This window comes from Hylobates moloch, unplaced genomic scaffold (assembly GCF_009828535.3).
Source record: "Hylobates moloch isolate HMO894 unplaced genomic scaffold, HMol_V3 SCAFFOLD_5, whole genome shotgun sequence".
Lineage (NCBI taxonomy): Eukaryota > Metazoa > Chordata > Mammalia > Primates > Hylobatidae > Hylobates > Hylobates moloch.
In genome coordinates this window covers 29,703,097-29,719,703 of record NW_026652280.1, presented here as the reverse complement: position 1 = coordinate 29,719,703, position 16,607 = coordinate 29,703,097, and the positions used below count along the sequence as shown (strand labels likewise).

General features: G+C 44.4%; 1 protein-coding gene across 3 annotated transcripts in view; it reads right to left on the bottom strand.

Annotated features, from left to right (window-relative positions):
- The window catches only part of MYO5B (myosin VB), a 374,136-nt gene that overhangs the window by 45,603 nt on the left and 311,926 nt on the right, over positions 1-16,607 (bottom strand). For all 3 annotated transcript variants that reach the window (XM_058438377.1, XM_058438378.1, XM_058438376.1), the window contains exons 23-27: positions 8,569-8,653; positions 7,160-7,308; positions 5,997-6,116; positions 3,915-4,055; positions 440-505 (exon numbers count right to left, since the gene is read on the bottom strand). In XM_058438377.1, the coding sequence (XP_058294360.1) occupies positions 440-505; positions 3,915-4,055; positions 5,997-6,116; positions 7,160-7,308; positions 8,569-8,653 (561 nt within the window). The remainder of the gene's footprint in view (positions 1-439; positions 506-3,914; positions 4,056-5,996; positions 6,117-7,159; positions 7,309-8,568; positions 8,654-16,607) is intronic.

Here is a 16,607-nt window from a genome sequence, read left to right as displayed (position 1 = left end):
CGTCTTTGAGGATGGGAATGGGGTGGGCCTCTTCTGAAGCCCCTTTTCTGCGTATTCCTCCCTGACGTGAGACCCGCTCACCTCCCACTGTTCTACCGCACTGTCTCCCTGCGTGCCAGCAGAGGACACACTGGCAGATCCCTCTGCCCTATGTCTGCCCATGCAAGCCTTGATTTTTTTCCTAAGTGATTTCTAATGGCCATATTTTAACTGAAATTGTATTGGGTAGGTCACGTATTTATTATCATTTCTGTAGTAGATACAAATTTTTCTTCATTCCAAAGGGGAAGAAACTACAGCATGGAAAAGGGAAGCTACCTGCTTATGGCTCTCCTTGTTAGCAGACTGGAGCTCAGGGCCTGATTTCCTGATGCCCAGATTTGTCATCTGCCCTCTGCTGGGGAAGCGTTCCAGGAAGCCTGTCCCCTAAGAATCTTACCTTCAGACTATTGTAGGCCAGATCTGCATCCGGGTCCAAATCTATGTCAGTCTGTGGTGGTTCCGCCTGCATGGATAGAGACACAAAGATAAGCGCGGACCTCGAGCAAGATATTCCACAGAGGTGTTTCCAACTGTGGTCAAACTTGCTCATCCTGCCTGTGCGTGAATACCCAACATCCCCACCCTCCACAAGTCCACTTCCTTCCCACCTTCAAAGTGCAGCTCAACACTCCAGCCTACCATGAAGTGCTCCATCAACACCTCCCTCCTGTCCCCATCCCCACCTTCACTCACATGGTCCCCACAGGCACATATAGGTTGAATATGTATAGCACTGTGTTATGGCTTGAATTTTGCCCCCCAAAAGATATTCTGAAGTCCTCACCCCTAGAAACTGTGAATGTGACCTTATTTGCAAATAGGGTCTTTGCAGATGTAATCAAGTTAAGCTGGGGTCATTTAAGTGGACACTAATCCAGTCGGAAGAAGACACAGGGAAGATGACCATGTGAAGATGGAGGCAGGGGCTGAAGCCACGCAGCTGCCAGGCAGGGAACACCAGGATGGCCGGAAACATGGGAAGTTGAGAGAAAGGCATGAAGCAAATTCTCCCTTAAAGCCTTCAAGAGAACACGGGCTGTCAACACCTTGATTTCTGACTTCTGGCCTCCAGACCTCTGAGAGAATGAATTTTTGTTGTTTCGTCATCCAGTTTGTGGTGTTTTGTTTCAGCAGCCCTAGGAAGCTAACACACACTGTAAAACTACGTCTCTAGTAACAAGGCTAACAAGTTACGTTCCAATTTATAAGGGAGGAAAGCTCCCCAGTGTGTTGTTTCCCAACTAAACTCTAAGCACCTTGCAGAGAGCTGCTTCCTCCATGACACTACCGCAGGTAGTAGAGATGGCCCACAACACTCTGTAATGCTGTCTGACATCAGAACTCCAAAGCTAGTGCTTGTCTATGGCAATTTCTGGAATAACAACTCACTAGGATTCAGCTGAGCAAATAATTCCTCAGTTATTTAGCTGCTATTAGACTTAAATTGCCAATAAGAAGGGGTAGAAACAGCTTCATAAATGGTTAACTACTTGGATCAATTTCAAGTAGTGTGATAGTCCCTGAATAAGATGGATTTTTGGAGGTAAAAATGGACAGATCACTTAATGAGATTACCTACGTGCTAGCTAGCAGTGTTAAGTCCTCCCGCTGTGGATGCGCTAGCATGCCCCAGGCTTGGAGACGGGAACAGGATCTGAGCATCTCCTGTACTACTCCCAGTTGAAGGATGCCTACACTTACCGCACTGTTTCCAGCCCTGCAACTTGGGGTTAAAACCCCTCCAAGGTACCAGTGTCTGTTTTGCCTCCACCACCACCAGTGGTACAGGTGGCTACGGCTGTCCAGGGTCCGCATTCAACCTGCTGCTGCGGTGAGAGTTCTGTACTTGTGTTCTATGTAGCATGGATTTGTTATGTGTCCACGGATGATATTGATTACATTAGATTCTCAGAAAATGGAGATCACCTACTTAGACTCAAGGGGCTCTATTAAGATGGGCTGGCAGTCATGTTTGTAAGTGGGAAGCCCATAGGAATCACCCTACTGGCCAAGGTGACTTTGTCAGGCTTGAGAAAGGGAGGTGGCTGGGTGGGAGGTCAAATGCACCAACTGTCATAGAGGACCCACCCTCACGGCGCCTCAGTCACTCCCATACTGATGGTACATCCCACGGGCTTCCCTGCCATTCCTCACTCAGTGCCTGGCCTCTCTCTGCAGCTGAGATCTGAGCCATCTCTCTCCAGAATGAAGACCCAGGTAGTTCAGGATCCCTCTTTGGACCAACAGCAAATCCAAGAACTTGGCCTCCAAAAGCTCCATTTCAGGGTGCTGTAGAGGGATCCCATACCCTCTCCCAACCCACTCCTGCCTTTCCTTCCTTAAACTGTCAGAAACAAGGCCATTCTCCCTAAAGAGAGATCCTTAATATACATGCCAGAGCTATGGCCCAAGCCTAGAGTTCTAACTATTGTTCAGTGGTTATTTTGGAGGAAAAAGATACCCTTTTTTATTTGGTATCCAGAGAAGTTCTAAAGCCAAGATTCCAAAATTAGTTGGCATGTCTGCAGTGGGGAGCCTGGAGAATGAATCTTTAGGTACAGCTGGTTAGGCCAAGAACTTGTACATCAGGCACCGTCTGATGTTATCTGTGTAGCTCTTCATAGATTTGATTTGCACTTGCCTGTCAGGGCAGCTTTCCTTCTAATTCAATAAGTCATTTAGAAACCTAATCTTTTCACTTTCCATTCTGAATCAAGTCCACCTGAGAGATTTAAACCCATCGGCAAGATTTACCTCCCTACCTACTGCTCAGGGAGAAAAAAAACAAGAATTTGCTAGCAATATAGATCAGAATCTGTATCACGATTGATTGCAAAGGGAATACAGGTGTTGCAAAAAATGACTGGACACAGAAGTGAGGGAAGGGGTAGGGATTGAGAACATGGGGTAGGTGTCAAACTCCACAGTTAATAATTCAGGCCTGAGAACATACCAAAGGTCTTTTTCAAACCCACTATGAGGTCAGCTGATGGTATAACCCATGGCAGAATTGGCCTTGTACCCTTTAGAAGTGGTCCTTCTATCTCCAAAGAAACAAATGGTTCTTTCCTCCTTAGCACTGCTATAGTCAATGGATTCTCTACTCCTATGGCACCAACCTGTTTGCACTCAACTTGCATTTATTTAAGTGCTACCAATGTTATTTTTTACTTTCCACCCGTGTTATGTCTGGTTCTCCCACACATAACATCTAAATTCCTCAGTGGCTGGGGATTTCTCTTATATTGTTATCTGCTGTCCTTTAATGAACATTTTGTGTACCTACTACATGCCTGGCATTGGCATAGTTCTGAATGCAGCATGGGTGCCCAACATTTCCTTGAGATGGAACAATTACTTTTGGGGCTACTAAGATTTCAAACAATATCCTTTCTAGACCCAAGAGGCTGCTGATAATCTGGACTGAGGCAAGGGTGCAGCCATGAGAGAGGAGGGTGAGTGACACACACTCAGTCTGCCTCTGACCCAAAAAGGCTGAACCCAAGCCCATGCAAGATCCCAGGTATGAAAGGGTGATAGGTTATCTCTGTGAACATTTGACTTCTGCTGTATTTATACTCTTATTCCACACCCTGGTCCTCCTGGCAGGGAGCTTCCCTCTTTGCAAGTAGGTGATGATGCCACAGACTTCCCCCTAGCTTCACCAGCGGAAACCCGGGGCATGAGGGAGCTTACTCCAGTTCAGCAGGGTGGTGTAGGGGCACTCAGAGAAGACTCAGCATGACTCCAATGCACTAAGGAGGAGCCCTCTGAGACTTAGCAGGAGCACAATCCCACATGAGCCCTGGACACATAAGCTAGATTGTTCTCTCACCCAAGCACCATAAGAGCACTGCAGCCCCTTCACGTACCTGGACTTTCTTGCTGTCCTGCTGTTCTCTCTTCTCCAGCTGCACTTGCAGCTTCTTCCTCTCCTGCTCCAGCTCCCGTACTCTCTTCTGCAGCTTGAGGAAGACTGTCATGTCCATGGCTGCCTTCTCCAGGCCAATTTCCTTCAAAGGAAGACAGACGCAGAAAAAAGGTTTTCCTAAATACATGCCTTAGGGAACACACAGCACTTCACTGCCTCCCTCTCTATCAGCCATCTGTCTCCTCTCTCCTCCCAAACATCAATTTACATCTCAAATACAAAGCCAATGACAACCAACTAACATTTCTCATATCACAGTTGGTGCTCCAGGCTCATTTTCTGTCCAGATAACATCTGAGTCTCAGCCATTTATATTCCTCCTGTGTGAGCCACTTAAAATGACCAATCATATATTCCAAGAACAAATGGATAAAAACACAGGCATTTTCTTTGGAAGTTAAAAGAGCTCACTTCTGGAAAATGGTCTCACACCAGAGAAACTATAGAACTTGAGACATAGCACTTGCTGATGAAGAATCAACGTGGTTACCAATCACTGCAATGTGCTTTCAGCCATCACTTGATTGCATCTTCAAATGGAATCAATGCTTGCTCTGCCCTGGAACCTATTTATCCAACAGATCTTAAAGCATCTATTTCCCAGATTTTGTTCCTTTTGGATTCATGCCTGAGTTTGCCCTCCAGGACTCTAATGCTTGGGGATAGGGGTGTACAAACACGTGTATCTGCCTGTGAATGGGTAATGTGTATGAGCACATCCATGTGGATTTTTAAGCACATGTATGTACATGTGAGACAATATAATTTGGTTTCACCAGGATTTAATGAGCACTGGTTCCACCAGTGCTTCATGTTTAACCAGCATTGGACCAGTCTTGGCTTCCTTAAAGAACATAAACCCAGTGATGACAATGCTTATGTCTAGGTGTAGATAGTCACACATACAAACACCAGGGTGATAAGCCTGGAGTTGAGGCTGACTGAAACCTCCAGGGGCCTAGACTTAGAAGACCGCAATGCAAAGCCAAGCATCTCAAGCCAGCACTTATGCAAGGCTTACTAAGTGCATCTGGCAGGCAGCAAGCCATGCAGAACCGCACAACAGAGAGGAGATCTTCAGTCCTGGAGACCTCCTTCTCTCCCTCCACCCTCTGCTCCAGCATTCTCTATTGCTCATGGTCTCTTATTTTTCTTTATAGCACTTAGCAGGACCTGCAATCATATCGCATGTTTCTTCCCTAACTGCTCATTGACTAGCTCTGTCAGACGAGGGCAGGGACTTCTCTGGCTCAGTCACCACTGTTTCTCTAGTACTGACCAGCAGATCCTGCACAAAGAACGGCTCCAAACCTATTTGTTTTTATTCTGTCTCTCCTCCATGTTATTTCCACATACTTTACAAGGTTGTGTGTGTGTGTGTGTGTGTGTGTGTGCGCGCGCGCACGCACGCGCGCATGTGCGTGTGATTTTCTTTTCAAACGCAAGAGGAAAAATTATATCTTTTGTACCTTTGACAAAATTATACACAGACCACACAGTCCACTGCGTGGTATATTTAGTGACTGACTAAGAGGCTATTACCAACAAAGATACAGTCACCCAGCATACTTTCATTCCAAATATTTTTTGTTGTTCTGAGTTTTATCCAGCTTATAAGTGAGGGGGCAATTTGCTTGTGTATTTATTGATATTACTATATGCACTATGATATTAAGTGGGGATAAGTTGTATCTATTTTAATGACTTAGCTGTTCCTTCTTAAACCACCTATTTCACCTCTCTGCATCAGTTTCTTGTTTTTTCAAGAGGAATCAGAGATCCACCTTCTTCTTTCCTTTCTGGATAGGGCATAAGGTGAACAATAATGTATTGCTTTGCACAGTAAGTGTTAACTCCAGAGAACTGTCCCTAAATCCACTGTAGTCCAAGTGATCCTGCTCTTGAGAATTAGCCCCTGGGCACTCTGGTCACCACCAGCAGAGTAAATTTCTCTTGGACAGTTCCACACAGAAAAAACACTCCCTCTGGAGGAGGACAGTACCCAAGAGCCTGCATCACTCACCTCCACCTGCTGGAGGGCATCCTCAGTGTCTCCGATCTCAGATGTGGAGATGGAGGGGTAATTGGAGTCAGATTCTAAGCTACTTTGGTTTGATGGGTTCCGCCTATGACCTGGAGTTTGCTGTTCAAAAAAAAAATGTGATAGCTCATTAGGAACTAATGTTCATGAGAATTTACCTCTCATGGTGGCAGGCCGTAGAGTTATCCTTCTGCCTAATTTGTCAACAAGAATAGGTATCATTGCTTCTTGGAATGATGGCTAAATAGAGCTAGCCCTATGAAACATTTCACCTACAGTTCTTACTGTAGTCATCCACTTTTCATCTCTTAATGAAATGCAAATTCCTAACACTTGGGTCAATTTCTCCGCGAAGTCCTGGAAAAACCTTTCACTCTCGCACAAAGGCAGTCACATTACCCACTTCTCCCTTGAAAGGAATGTTCCACACCTGCCCAGAATGGCCCCTCCCTTCAACTTGCACTCCCCAAATTTTATGAAAATAGTAGCATATTAAAAATAGTTTACCATTTATACTGTTCATTTAAAAATACTTTTTTTTTTCCTGCATCTGATTTGGCTGTCAGTGTGAAAACTGAGCTTGGTAGGACAATTTTAGACTTCTCTGGATGTTCCTATTCAGCTTTTCTTCCTGGCTTCTATGCAATTAACTTACTCCATCTTGTTTGAATACTCATTTCTGGAGGAAATGTTTACATGGGGTAAAAAAGAATGACAGATCCTAAAATATCATAAAATTGTCTCTATGTATACTGCATCTCATCAGATTAGGAGACACTATCAGGCCCTTGTGGGTCTCTCTGCCACACACACACTAATCAAGCTGAGAACTCCCACACCCCATTACTGTCTCAACACAGGAATGTTCCCATAACAGGAAACAGGAAAGATAGCACACTTGGGTGGAATGTTCCTTAAACTCATAACTGAGATCTTCATGACCCCAAAGTTGGAAAAGGAGCTGTCAGTAGGAATGAATCACCCAGCCCAGCTACTTTTGCCTCTCTGCAGTAATGGCAAGTGCTGCACATATGACACATGGACTGAGCATCAAATATCAGAAAGCAGTGCCTGAGATTACGGGGTCAAAAGCTGGACAGGAGCCGGGGACCCATGCCATGGCACAGCAGAAGCACCCCCCTTGCCTTTATGATGGTCATCTCATCCTGAAGGTTGTCATATCTCTGCTCCAACTGTGAATATTCCTTCACAAGGTTCTGGTACCGGGATCGCTCCTCCTCCAGTTCTTTCTTCATGAGGAGATTTTCCTTCACAGAGTTCTGGGCAAATTCATCTGGAAAGCAACACGCTAAGCTGCAGTTTTTCTGGATAGATTCCCTCACATGTATTGACTCATGCTTTCTGATTAATCTCGTTAAGAGGCTGCCCATGACGAGCTCATCAGAGGCTCTTGATGAATCTATTATGCTCCTCACCTACTGCAGAGCAAAGGTGAGTCTCATTATTCTGGCTTAGTCTTCAGAGAGGGAGAGAAAGACCCTGCTCTCAGGGAATGGGGAGAGAGAGGTTGGCAGCATAGGTGAGAATTCCCTCAGTTGATGCCCCAGCCTCTCTTCTGCCAACTGTCACAGCAATTGCTGGCAGCATTCCTGGAAGAATGAGGGCTTATTCCACACTCCTTTCCTAGTCCTGATCTTTCAGTTCTTAGGAGTGCAGGGAGATTAAAGGCGACTGGGGTAAAAGGAGGGAAGGCAAACAGAAAAGGATGGGCTACTCCCCTGCCAAAACTTATTCACATTAACGGACAGAGAAGTGTTTTAAAAGGACATTTAAAAACAGTTCACATTCTCAAAAAGATGTGATACTGGGTAGGACTGTGAGGTCATGTGGTTCCATCCTCTTGTGACATGAATGAGGAACCTGAGGATGGGAGAAGGGGATTTGCTCAAAATCACAGTGAGTTGGAGCAGAAACTGGGGTCTGTGGACTCCCCCTGCTCCTCCACAGCCGAGTGGCACATGGGGACTGATGGCAGCCCAGGAGCTGGTGGGCACTTGAGAGAGGCTGACCTGGGATCTGATTCAAGACCCTTTCTTCAGTAAACATTAACAGATGACCCACTGGGTAGAAGAAACCATGATGCATGGATGGACACAGCATGACGACAGCTCCTGAGCACTCGCTGCATGTCATGCACCCTCCTAAGCACTTCACGTGCAGCCTCTTCCTCATTCCCCCCATGAGCCCCCCGATGTCTGGATCTTCATGTCCATGTAGTAGATGAACGAACTGAAAGCCCATTCAAGGCCATACAGAAGCAAATGGCAGAATCATGCTTCAAGTGCAGGCCTCCCTGACTCCAAGTCTCATGTACTATGTTGCCCATTATACGTGTCTCACCTCTTTAGACTCTTGAGGCCAAATGTCCTAGCGGGATCTTAAAGGTCATTATTCTTTCTTCATCTTCCTCTATTAAAATCCTTTCCCCACTGTAGCCTGTAGTCTAACTGCACACTTGTTAGGAGTCTTTGGGGAAGTCAGTGAGGAAAAGAGATTAAAACCCCAAATAAAACTCAAGTGCTTTGGTACTTACTTTTAGACTGGCACAGGATTTGGTTGTTGAGCTGTTCTTTCTCATCTTTCAAGAGAGCATTTTCTTGCTCCAGGTCTGCAACTCGCTGGAAGAGAGCAACAGGGGAAAAATGTCTCATGATGCTGGGAAGAGGAGAGGCTCCTCTTGTGGGATTTGAATTTTAACTGGATATGTGTAAATGCTCTTTTTGTTTAAGAAAATTGATTTCGTTAAAGCTTCTTTCGTTTTCAAGGAAAAATTATGTACTAAAAGAAAAATCCCATTAAAACAAGACAGATGAGCTCAGCACTATTTATGGTCATCTAATGTCCATTAAAGCATCATGAAAAGTCTATCCCAAGTTCACATGCCTTGTTGAGGAACTTGCAAAGATAACAGGCTTTCTGTAGAGAGCTGAAGGCCTGTGGATCATGACCAAGTCAGCATTCCACTGAGGCTATATGATCCAACAGCAAACTGTGTATCATGAATGCAGGATGTGGGCAAACTCACATCTGCACCTGCCACCAGAAGGTTTGCTGAGTGCAATCACTCCCTGGCACCGTGCTCCTTGAGGTTATCTACTGGAACATCTGGAGACTACTGTTCAGAGAATGCAGTTGTGCAAGCCTGCACCGAGTCAAGCTGCTGAGTGACAACCACCCCCTTCTCCCTATCTCTTTTACTCAATAAATACGAAGGGAGCTAAAAGCTCAGGGCCCTTGTTTACTGGAAGCAAGGAGCCCCCGACCCCTTCTTCCAAATCTACTCTTTTGTCTTTGTCTTTATTCCCGCGTTCATCCCCTTTTGTTCAGTCCAACAGGGATTGGGTCCACGTCAGCTTTCATGTTTTTGTATTTCTTTGCCTGTTTTGCTAAATTTTGAGCTCTCAACTCTGGTCTTAGGAAGGCCAAAAGCTCACAATGAACAAATTATCTCTGGTCTGCATCCCACTTGCTTTACCTGTCTTATTGGACCAGCACAGTTCAAATTCTGGAAAAGAGATGACTTGCTATTGACATTCAACTGTCTAATCTAGTGTTGGACTTCTGATGATGTTGACAAAACCAAAATAAGCTGACTCTTACCAGAAAAGAAAAGTATAAAAGAAAAAATACTAATTAAAGAAAAATTGTAGTCTACTCAAAGAGGAGTAAGAATTAAAAGTGTGAAGAGGCCAGGCACAGTGGCTCACGCCTGTAATCCCAGCACTTTGAGAGGCTGAGGCAGGCGGATCATGAGGTCAGGAGATCGAGACCATCCTGGCTAACACGGTGAAACCCCGTCTCTACTAAAATTACAAAAAATTAGCCGGGTGTGGTGGCCGGTGCCTGTAGTCCCAGCTACTTGGGAGGCTGAGGCAGGAGAATGGCATGAACCCCCTGGGAGGCGGAGCTTGCAGTGAGCTGAGATCGTGCCACTGTACTCCAGCCTGGGAGACAGCGAGACTCCGTCTCAAAAAAAAAAAAAAAAAGTGTGAAGAAAGTTTTTAAAAAATGTTTTTGCTATTTATTATTAGAGCAACTATTTGTATGGGTTTTTAAAAAGTAACAATTCAGCTGTGTTCTAAGAGAATTTGAAATCATTAGTTGGTATAGAGGAGGATGGGAAAGGGTCTTTTATAACATGGGGGCTAAATTGCAATTGGTTCACCTTTGCGCTTCGATCCCCTGGAGATTCATTCTGCAGGAGGCTGTCAAGTAATTTTCCCTACTAAAATCACATCCCTGCCTTTGTGACATGAATGAGGACATAGTTGAGCATTGCAAAAAACAGGCAGGGAGAGAATGAGGAACACATGCCAGTGCCCCCTCAAAATTCAGGCTTCCAGACCTGAGATCTCCCTTCCCCCATGGCTGGCTGATCCATCACCATTCCCCACAGAATGATCTCTTGTGATCACATCCTAAGTGTGGTATATGGCAAAGACAACAAGTTTCACAGCCACACAGATCCTGGGCTCTATAAACCTGTTTCCCCCTCTATAAAATGGAAACCCGGCCAGGTACAGTGGCTCACGCCTGCAATCCCAGCACTTTGGGAGGCCAAGGTGGGCAGATCACGAGGTCAGGAGATTAAGACCATCCTGGCCAACATGCTGAAACCCCGTCTCTACTAAAAATACAAAAATTAGCTGGGCGTGGTGGTGCATGCCTGTTATCCCAGCTACTTGGGAGGCTGAGGCAGGAGAATCGCTTGAACCAGGAAGTTGGAGGTTGCAGTGAGCTGAGATCGTGCCACAGCACTCCAGCCTGGCAACAGATCAAGATTTCACCTAAAAAAAAAAAAAAAAAAAGAGGACACCCACTTCACAGAGTTTCTCGTCATTCAATGAGATGACGCATATGAAGTACCAAGCAAAAGTCACTGCATAGAGCAGTTGATCAATATATGTAGATGGTTCTACATTACTCTCACTGGGCATGAAATGGAAATACACACTTTAAAACCATTCCACCACTTAGCAAAAATTTAAACAGATCTACTCTTTACAAATTCTTCCAAAAATTAGAAGAAGGAACACTTCCCAATTCCATTCTATGAGGCCAGTGTTACTCTGATACCAAAACCAAAGAAATCACAAAAAAACCAAAACTACAGCCCAGTATCTCTTATGAATATAGATTCAAAAATCCTCAACTAAATACTAGTGAGTGGTTATGATAAAAACACTCAAACTATGAACCAGAAGTGAACACCCTCAACCTGATAAAAATTACATAGCTAATACCACACTTTATGATGAAAGACTGAATGCGTTTTCCTTAAGATCAGGAAGACAAGGGTGTCTGCTCTTGCCGCTTCTATTCAGCATTGTACTGAAGGTTCTAGCCAGGGCAATAGGCAAGAAAGACAAAAGCATCCAGAATGAATGCTATCTGCAGATGACACAATCTTGTATATAGAAAATCCTAAGAAATTCACTTAAAAACTATTAGAATAAATGAGTTCAGGTTGCAGGGTCCAACTTCAATATACAAAACTCAATTGTATTTCTACATATTTGCAATGAACAATCTGAAAAATAAATTAAGAAAACTATTCCACTATAATGGCATAAAATACTTAGGAATAAATTTAACAAGAGAAGTATAAAATTCATACTCGGTAAATGAAAAAACATTATTGAAAGAAATTAAAGATCTTAATAAATGGAAAGACATCTTGAGATAATGGATCAAAACACTTTTTAAGATGGCAACACTCCTCAAATTCATCTACAGATTCAATGTAATCCTTATGAAGATCCTGCATGGCTTCTTTGCAGAAATTCATGAGCTGTTCCTTAAATTCATATGTAATATCTAGGGATCCAAAATACCCAAAGGATCTTGAAGAAGATGAACAAAGCTGGAATAATCACACTTCTAAATTTTAAAACTCACTAGAAGATAAAGTAATAAAGACAGCGTGATACTGGCATAAAGACAGACATGCTGATCAATGAAACAGAATTGACTTTCACATTGACAGTCAATTGATTTTTGACAAGGGTGCCAAAACAATTCAATGAGGAAAAGAATAGTCTTTTAATCAAGGGTGCGGGGACAAATGGATATCTACATGGAAAAAAATGGAGCTGGATCACTACCTCATAATATACAAAAATTAACTCAAAATGCATTAAAGACTTAAATGTAAGGGCTAAAACTATAAAACTCTCAGAAGAAAACATGGCAACAAATCTTTGTGACCTTTGGATTATGCAGTGTTTTCTTAAATACAATGCCAAAAGCACAAGCAACCAAATTAAAAATAAATTGAACTTCATTAAAATTTAAAGTTTTTATGCTTCAGACCATCAAGAAAGTGAAAGGGCAACCCACAGAATGGGAAAAAATATTTTCAAATCACCATCAGCAGTCTCTAAACTTTTTGGCACCAGAGATCAGTTTGATGGAAGACAATTTTTCCACGGACCAGGGTGAGGGGGGAATGGTTTCAGCATGATTCAAGCACTTTATATTTATTATATACTTTATTTCTATTATTATTACTTTGTAACACACAATTAAATCATTATACAACTCACCATAATGTAGAATCAGTGGGAGCCCTGAGCTTGTTTTCCTGCAACTAGATGGTCCCATCTGGGGGTGATGGGAGACAGTGACAGATCATCAGGCATTAGAGTCTTATAAGGAAAGTGTCACATGTGCAGTTCACAGTAAGGTTTGTGCTCCTATGAGAATCTAATGCCACTGCTGATTTGACAGGAGGCAGAGCTCAGGCAGTAATTCGAGCAACGGGGAGCGGCTGTAAATACAGATGAAGCCTTGCTCACTTGCCCACACATTCACCTCTTGCTGTGCGGCCTGGTTCCTAGGGGTTGGGGACTCCTGTGATACATGACTCATAGCATGAATATATAAAAATCACTTGCACCTCAACAATAAAAAGAAAACCTAATTTTAAAAATGGGCAAAGAACTGAAATAGATATTTCTCCAAAGAAGATACACAAATAGCCAATAAACACAGAAAAGACACTCAATATCTTATTGGGGAAATACAAACCAAAGCCACACTGAGATACCAGTTCACACTCACTAGGATGGCTATAATAAAGACAGACAATAACAAGTGTTGGTGAGAATATGAAGAAATCAGAACCCTCATATGCTGCTGGTGGGAATATAAAATGGTGCAGCAGCTCTGGAAAACACTCTGGCAATTCCTCAAAAGGTTTAATATACAGTTGCCATGTGACCCAGCAATGCTACTCCTAGGCATATACCCAAGAGAAATGAAAACCTAGTCCACACAAAAACTTGTACGCTGACTGACACAAAGAACAACCTCACCCTTTCTAGCTTAAGTCAAAGGATGCAGTCATCTTCTGGAGGACTCATCTCAACCTGTGTAGAAAGAGTCTCAAAAATGACCTCCTCAGGACAGCACCACAACACATAATGACTAGCAAGTGTGCAATGGCAGAGGGACTAATTGGCGACTACTGGGATTGCAACCTAGGAGATGACCACGTGGAGCAGAGGAGAGATGACCATAGAGACCCCCGAGTACCCATCTGCACCCCCATCAGAAAGCCACCTTTCAAACTCTTCTAGACTTTATGGCATTAAAACCAAGAAAGGTGGCCCTAGGGATATGGACTAATCCAGCAGAAGCCTGTATGAGGTTTGAATTTCAACTGGTTGCAATGCTTAAATGCCATCTTTCCTTCCTCTCCTGGCTTTCAGTTAAACTCAAGGCACCGAGAGGTGAGTTAGTAAGGGAGCAGCTGCCCCATCCTCGGCATCACGTAGAAAGGGGCAGGAAAAAATGGCAACACACTGGAGCTAAGGACTGAGGTCACTGGCTCTCCCCACCCCAGGAATTCAGAAGGCAGTGACTCTCACTTAAAGGCGCCTCAGCCACTCTGGGGAGCTGCTGATGGGTCTGTAGTGGCCTTACCTTAGGTTTGTCCTTTAAGGCCCCACATAGAAAAGTAGGATACACAATACAATACTATTGAGGACTTGCAAAAAGATCCAAGCACTTTGTTAACACCCTTTTTTTTGAGACAAGGTCTCACCCTGTTACCCAAGCTGAAGTGCTGTGGTGAGATCTCGGCTCACCGCAGCCTCAACCTCTCCAGGCTCAGGTGATCCTCCCACCTCAGCCTCCTGAGTAGCTAGGACTACAGGTGCCTGCCAACATGCCCGGCTAATTTTTGTATTTTTAGTAGAGATGGGGTTTTGCCATGTTGGCCAGGCTGGTCTTGAACTCTTGGGCTCAAGTGATTTGCCCACCTTGGCCTCCCAAAGTGGCTGGGTTTACAGATATGAGCCACCGGCACCTGACCAACACTCTTAACAGTCTAGAACTCCTTCAAATTTAAGGAGTTTTTCAATTTTTCTTTCTCCTCAATTCAAGCAGACTCAGTTTGTCTCATCCGTTTATCTGTGGATGGGCTTCCATGAGTTACAAGAAGGAGGCCCTGACAAGAGTGTTTTCAAAAGTCGTCCAGGTAATTCTGAGGCTCTAGAGTTTGAGAGCTGCTGGTCTTATGTCTTTATATCCAGCAGAACTCCTCACCCCATAAGTAAATGATAAGCACAGTCAGGGACTCTCGGTATGGAGAGTCAGGCAAAGGGGCTGGCTTTCCGCCCCACAGGAGGTCAAATCAGATAAAGCTGATAAAAATATACATGCATCAAACTAATTATACCAAGTTATTATTCTTTGGCAGTTTATTTTGCCAAAGAATAACATTTATTGCCTATAATATTTATTGCCTATAATAATTAATGCAACAGATGTTGTATGTCTTCAGAGGCTAAAATGTGACCTGGTGTTGAGGGCAAGGTACAGAAGAAAAAGCACTGGCCGAGAGTGACGATGTTTTATCCGTAGAGGCACCCACTCACCAAGCCTAGTTCTGGCCCCTAGTATGACACAGGGCAAGGCTATCACTCATCTATCGCACATTTCCTGACACACCTCTGTACCAGAAGCCTTGCCAGGGCTGGGGGATACCAAATGAGATAGATTGACTCATCGTAGTTGATATGGTTTGGACGTTCATTTCCTCCAAATCTCATGTTGAAATGTGATTCCTAGTGTTGAAGGTGGGGCCTGCTGGGAGGTGACTGGGTCATGGGGGTGGATCCCTCATGAATGCTGTAGCACCATCCCCTTGGTGAACTTATCCCTCACTCAGTTCACAATAGAAGGTGTAGGTGGCATACACGCTGTTAACCACAGCACTCCCAGACTGTAGTCTTGGCTCAGGTTTTAGATCATAGGTTGTTGCAATGAAGTTACACGTTCTTAGGTGGCATTCATAGGACTGGAGATTTCAGGACCCACTTGGTGATGATGTCATGCACTCTGTGCTGGTCAGATGGCATGTTCCATTTCAGAGCGATATTGACTGTGTGTAGGATGCTCAAAGGATAGCGAGGGGTCTTGGTCTTCTCAGGTGACCTACTGCTCTGTGAGCCATCTAGATACTAGGAGGATGTTAAGGGGATGCAAAGTTTTCATTGCCCTAGCGTGAACTCAGTGAGGGATGAGTTCTCACTGAGTTCACGCAAGATCTGGTTGTTTAAAAATGTGTGGCACCTCCCCACTCTCTCTTGCTCCTACTCTCGCCATGTGATACCTGCTCCCCCTTCACCTTTTGCCATGACTGGAAGCTCCCTGAGGCCCTCATCAGGACAGATGCCAGCACCACACTTCCTGTACGGACTATAGAACTGTGAGTCAATTAGACATTCTTTACTTACAAATTATGCAGTCACAGGTGTTTCTTTTGTTTTTGTTTTTTGAGATGGAGTCTCCGTCTGTCACCCAGACTGGAGTGCAGTGGCGTGATCTCAGCTCACAGCAATCTCTGCCTCCCGGGTTCAAGCAATTCTCCTGCCTCAGCCTCCTGAGTAGCTGGGATTACAGGCATGCACCACCATGCCCGGCTAATTTTTTTAATTTATTTTTATTTTTTTTATTTTTAGTAGAGACGTGTTTCATCATATTGGCCAGGCTAGTCTGGAACTCCTGACCTTGTGATCCGCCCACCTCAGCCTCCCAAAGTGCTGGGATTACAGGTGTGAGCCACTTCGCCCAGCCCAGGTGTTTCTTTATAGTAACGCAAGAACAGTCTAATATAGTAGCTGTCCTCAGAGAGTGTCCAGCCTGGCAGGGATGAGGGACAGGTGCATAAATAGTAATGATATCAATAAGGGCTGTAGCAGCTTCCTATAAAGCAAAGTTTTTCAGCCTTGACACTGTCAACATTCTGGGCTGGATAATTCTTTCTTGGGGGAGTAGGGGACTCTCCTATGCATTCCTGGGTGTTCAGCAGCATCCCTGGCTTCTACCGGCCAGATGCCAATACAACACACCCTCTTCCCACCTTCAATTTGTGAAAACCAGAATGTCTCCAGGCACTGCCATATGTCCCCTAATGGCAAAATCACCCCTGATTGAGAATCACTACAATAAGGTGATTTAGAAGGAAAAGAAGGTAGCCTCAGGGTCCATGAAGGCTTCACAAGAGGTGGGGGTCATCTGGATTAGGCCTGCAAGTGGGATGTCTCAGGCAGCTGAGGGCCATTC